We start from the raw sequence: 4,498 nt of genomic DNA on the forward strand, positions 1-4,498 counted from the left end.
GGTAATAACGAGTTGAAGCTTTAAGAAGGGTAACGTCAATATTTAAAGACAATTTTTGAAGCAATATAAGATTTCGTTCGAGTCAACTATCAGTCACATACCCTTGCGCACAAAAGAGTGACAGCTGAGCAAATCAAGCTTTTGCTAGAATTTCTCGGGAACCACAATATCTATTAGGGAAATGCTCATAATTGGGTTTTTTTTTTACTCATATAATGGATAGTCCCAGTTTCCCTCGAAAATGCTTACTTTGTAGTCAATATTGAGTTATTTATAGTCATTATTGGGTATTTTCGGTTACCGTGTAGGCTGTGTTCCATTTGGTGAATTTTAACCTCGACTTTCTCTTAAATTTGACATTTCGAAAGTAAATTATATTGTTCGAAAATCCCAACAGCAGATTTTCGAGAAGGTATTTGTCAAAATTCCTGGACTGTCAGAAATAAGTCTGGTAGAATGGCAGGTTTATTTGCAAATTTTCCATCTGTGAAATTTAAGTGAAAATTCACTAAATGGAATACAGCCTTAGTGCACCCTAGTTTTTGGTTAGGAGTTCAGTCACAGGGGGTACTTATTACATTCGCGTCGCGCAGAAAGAACATCAAAGCCTCACTCCCTCGTTACGGGGTACCGCTACAATTGAATTGACAGTAAATAGCGTAAAGCAACGGTACTCGGTTAGGTAAACAAACAGCAGCGAAAGCATCTTCTTTTTATCAGCAGCGAGCGAATCAGTCATTCATACTTTTGCGAATGACCTTTTATTTCGGCTGTTATCAATCAATTGATTCCCTTTGTATGAGTGATCTTCCGGCTGGTCCAGTGTAGGTATAAAGTTTTTAATCTTCGCAAAACAAAAGCACAGGACACAAGTCCGTGTCGCGCAAATAATGCGGTGATTGCCATCATTCACAGCTCAGTCGGTTTCTGGTGGTCGGTCGGTGTGGATGTCAATATTATAGACTCGCGTGTGCATTATTTGTGTCAAATTGAGATCGATCGATTGGGTGAGAGTGTTGATAGTAGTGCAAATTAAAATGAGATTAATTGCGGTTTTCCTGCTGCTGATGGTGGCTACCGCTGCCTATGGAACCATGTTTGGCGCAGGAGTCAATTTTATTAAGGATTTACACAAGAAACTTCGCCGCAGATACGATGAAAGATTTGAGAAGAGATTGTCGCCGGTAATCTTTGGTAAGTTTCCGTGATGTCCTAAATACATACTAAAAATATGCTATGACCTTGTCATTGTTTTGACTTATCGATCGATGATAGGATACAATCTTTGAATAGAAAATGTAACTTGGAATTTCTTTTTTTGACAACTGTATGCTTTGCAATATTTCTATTTTGGAATTAACGAAATTTATTCTACTTTATCGCATTCTGAAATTGCGTCAAATTTAAGAAGCATAGGCGTAGTAATTCTATGTTTTGCGATCTTCACCATCCATAGGATTAAGAAAGCGACTAATCTTGTTGTTTGCCTCTTACTATACTATATTTTGCGACACATAGTTAGCAATAACAAATAGCCGTCGTGTGTACCGATCTGCAGCTGTACTGCTGTGCTAGTGACGACCGGCTACAATGCCAAAACAAACTGTCAACGAAGCGTTCTTATTTTAAAACAAGCTGATAAACCGTAGCAGATCAGCCGACTTTTGCACGACTGCGATTGGCCTCCTTTTTTGCGTATGTTGGAGGCAAGTGAACTCAGTATGGTTCAGAACAAATATGTTGTTTCGCGAACTTCCTAGTGGTGATTCAACTTTTGACATTGTTGTCTGTTTAAAGGTAAGATTGCGCGGATATGTAATCAAGTAAAGTAATGTCAAGGTTAGCAATATAGAAATTCACCTTAAGGTTTTAACCAGAGTAATTGGACAGATAAGAGGGTGGCCAAAGTCGTAAAGACAGTTTCTGGGGGTAACTGACTTTTTTTTTTAAATAAACTCATAATATTGAATTGCATGATTTAATCTCAACCCAACAACACTTAATTTTTCACCATAGTTCCCGGAGACGGAGGCAGCCAGATCGATGCAATAATCAACAAGAAAGATTCCATACATTTCTTCTGTCAAAAATCAAGCGACACCTACTTCAATCTGTGGCTGAACAAGGAACTGCTGGTGCCGTTCGTTATTGACTGTTGGATCGATAACATTCGGCTGATATACAACCGCACAACGAGGAAAACGCAAAATTCTCCCGGCGTCGAGATTCGCATACCCGGATTCGGCACATCGGAAACCGTCGAGTGGATCGACCCATCCCATGCCTCTGTGGGAGCATACTTCGTGAACATCGGCAATGCACTCGTACATAATGGCTACAAACGGGATCTTTCGATACGGGGAGCTCCGTATGACTTTAGGAAGGCACCAAGTAATTTCCAGTTCGCTGTGTCTACAGCAGAGCAATCATCTATCAATATTTTGCAGATGAGAACAAAGAGTGGTTCATCAAAATGAAACACCTCGTCGAAGAGACCTACACGCTGAACGATAACACCCCAATCACTTTTATCGTGCACAGCATGGGTGCACCGATGACGTTGCTGTTTCTGCAGATGCAAAGCCAACAGTGGAAGGATCAGTACATTCGACGGGTCATTTCCGTGGCCGGCGCATGGGGCGGAAGCGTAAAGGCCTTGAAATGCTTTGCCATCGGGGATGATCTGGGAGCTTTTGCCCTCAGTGGAAAGGTGATGCGCTCGGAGCAGATTACCAACCCGTCACTGGCATGGCTGATGCCGAATCCGCTGCTCTGGAAACCGAACGAAGTGTTGGTTCGTTCGCTGTCCAGGGTCTATACCATGGAACAACTGGAAGATTTCTTCAAGTATGTTTGATCAATATTTTAGAACATTGTTTTAATCAATTTGCATGTTTTGTTTTCCAGAGACCTTGATTACACGGACGGTTGGGAAATGAGAAAGGATACCCTCTCGTATGTGCTCAATTTTACAGCCCCTGGAGTGGAACTGCACTGTCTGTATGGTTCAAGTATCAACACAGTGGATAGGTAAGAGTCCTGATAAAATCAGTCTGTAGATTTTCGTTGAGATCGGATTGTTTGTGTTTGAAATTCTAGCCTCAACTACGAGAACTCGTACGACTTTACGGGTAAGCCCACTCTGGTTTATGGTGATGGTGATGGAACGGTTAACAAGCGTTCACTAGAGGCATGTCGGCACTGGAGTGGACAGCAGAAGCAGCCAATATATCTGCGCGAGTTTCCCGGAGCCGAGCATATGGCGATTTTGGCGGATTTGAGTGTGTTGGATAGCATCGTCAAAGTGCTGATGTATGATGATTAGGCCATTTTTTTAATGAGGGTTTATGAATTGTATGCCATCAAATAGGTACCTACATCAAATAGAGAGTACGAGACTTGAACCTTCTTAAATGGTCAAAAATGGTCAGCTTACTTAAGTGATTAATTTGCCAGGCAATCTTAGTAGGTTGAAAAGATCGTATTTGACCGTAGTCCATGACATAGAACTAGTTTTGATTGTTTATAGAGCAGGTGTGTTGCATGACTACTGTTATGTGCATAACAGAGCTTATGTTATAAGTAGAATTTGTACTGTGTGATGAAGATTCCAAATGTTTGAAATAAATGCTTGTGGTGTGAAATTTATTAATACAGTCAAATTTCGCTCGTTGGGCTATGTTTAGGTGGGCTACGTATTAGTTGCGCTCCCGTTAGTTGGACTGTAGCCCACCTAAATCGAAGTTAAACGTCATTTTTGACAGTGCTATTTCTTTTTCTAGGGGCTCATGTATGAACAATTTGGCTAGTTGCTAAAGGATTGTGATGATAATAAACAAGCGGTGTATCCCTCAAACTAAATTACCACCTTGACAGCTTAGCCCAACTAATGAAAGTCTTTCAGTAAGTGGGCTACAGGTTTAGCTCAACGAGCGAAAGTTGACTTTATTACCATCATGAGACCAACTACCCTGAAGTGCCATCATTTCGCGCATAGCCTAACTCCGTTTATTTTACTAATGTTTTTAGAGTATTGTGATATAGTAATGACCCGATTCTGTCAGCCCTTCCTCGCATAAGACTTTTGCCGTTCAATAATTCAATATTACCGTAATAATTACCGTAAATCTTTCTCAATTCAGCTGCTGTTTAAGCGAAGACAACAAATCAAGAAGACTGGCAACTTTGCCAGAATCCAAGCGGCAGATACAATGGCGCTGCGCTTGAGAGAAGGTTGAAGCAACGCATAGAAAAATAAGCAAATACACAAACCCTTCTTCTGAGGATGTAATCTTTGCTATCAAATTCGTTCGAAGCATTTACCTTTGAGCGACAGATGACGCGATTGTACCTGTCTCATAGCGTTCGTATGAGAAAATGGAAGAGTTGCCAGTCTTCTTCATTTGTTGTCTTCGGTTTAAGGTAGACTTTAGATAAGATTTTCAAAAAGGGGGCTGACAAAATCGGGTCATTACTGTATTCAAAACAAAATAGGAGA

General features: G+C 40.8%; 1 protein-coding gene across 1 annotated transcript; it reads left to right on the forward strand.

Moving 5' to 3' along the window:
- Positions 1–949: 949 nt before the first annotated feature.
- LOC135698995 (phospholipase A2 group XV-like) lies at positions 950–3,613 on the forward strand. The gene is made up of 5 exons (XM_065219165.1): positions 950–1,194; positions 2,017–2,391; positions 2,448–2,847; positions 2,908–3,030; positions 3,100–3,613. The coding sequence occupies exons 1-5, from the start codon at positions 1,038–1,040 to the stop codon at positions 3,323–3,325; spliced, it is 1,281 nt and encodes a 426-aa protein (XP_065075237.1). The 5' UTR covers positions 950–1,037; the 3' UTR covers positions 3,326–3,613.
- Positions 3,614–4,498: the final 885 nt, after the last annotated feature.

Source organism: Ochlerotatus camptorhynchus, unplaced genomic scaffold (assembly GCF_037179485.1).
Source record: "Ochlerotatus camptorhynchus isolate MF236.1 unplaced genomic scaffold, CSIRO-AGI_Acam_v1.1 ptg000101l, whole genome shotgun sequence".
Taxonomy (NCBI): Eukaryota; Metazoa; Arthropoda; class Insecta; order Diptera; family Culicidae; genus Ochlerotatus; species Ochlerotatus camptorhynchus.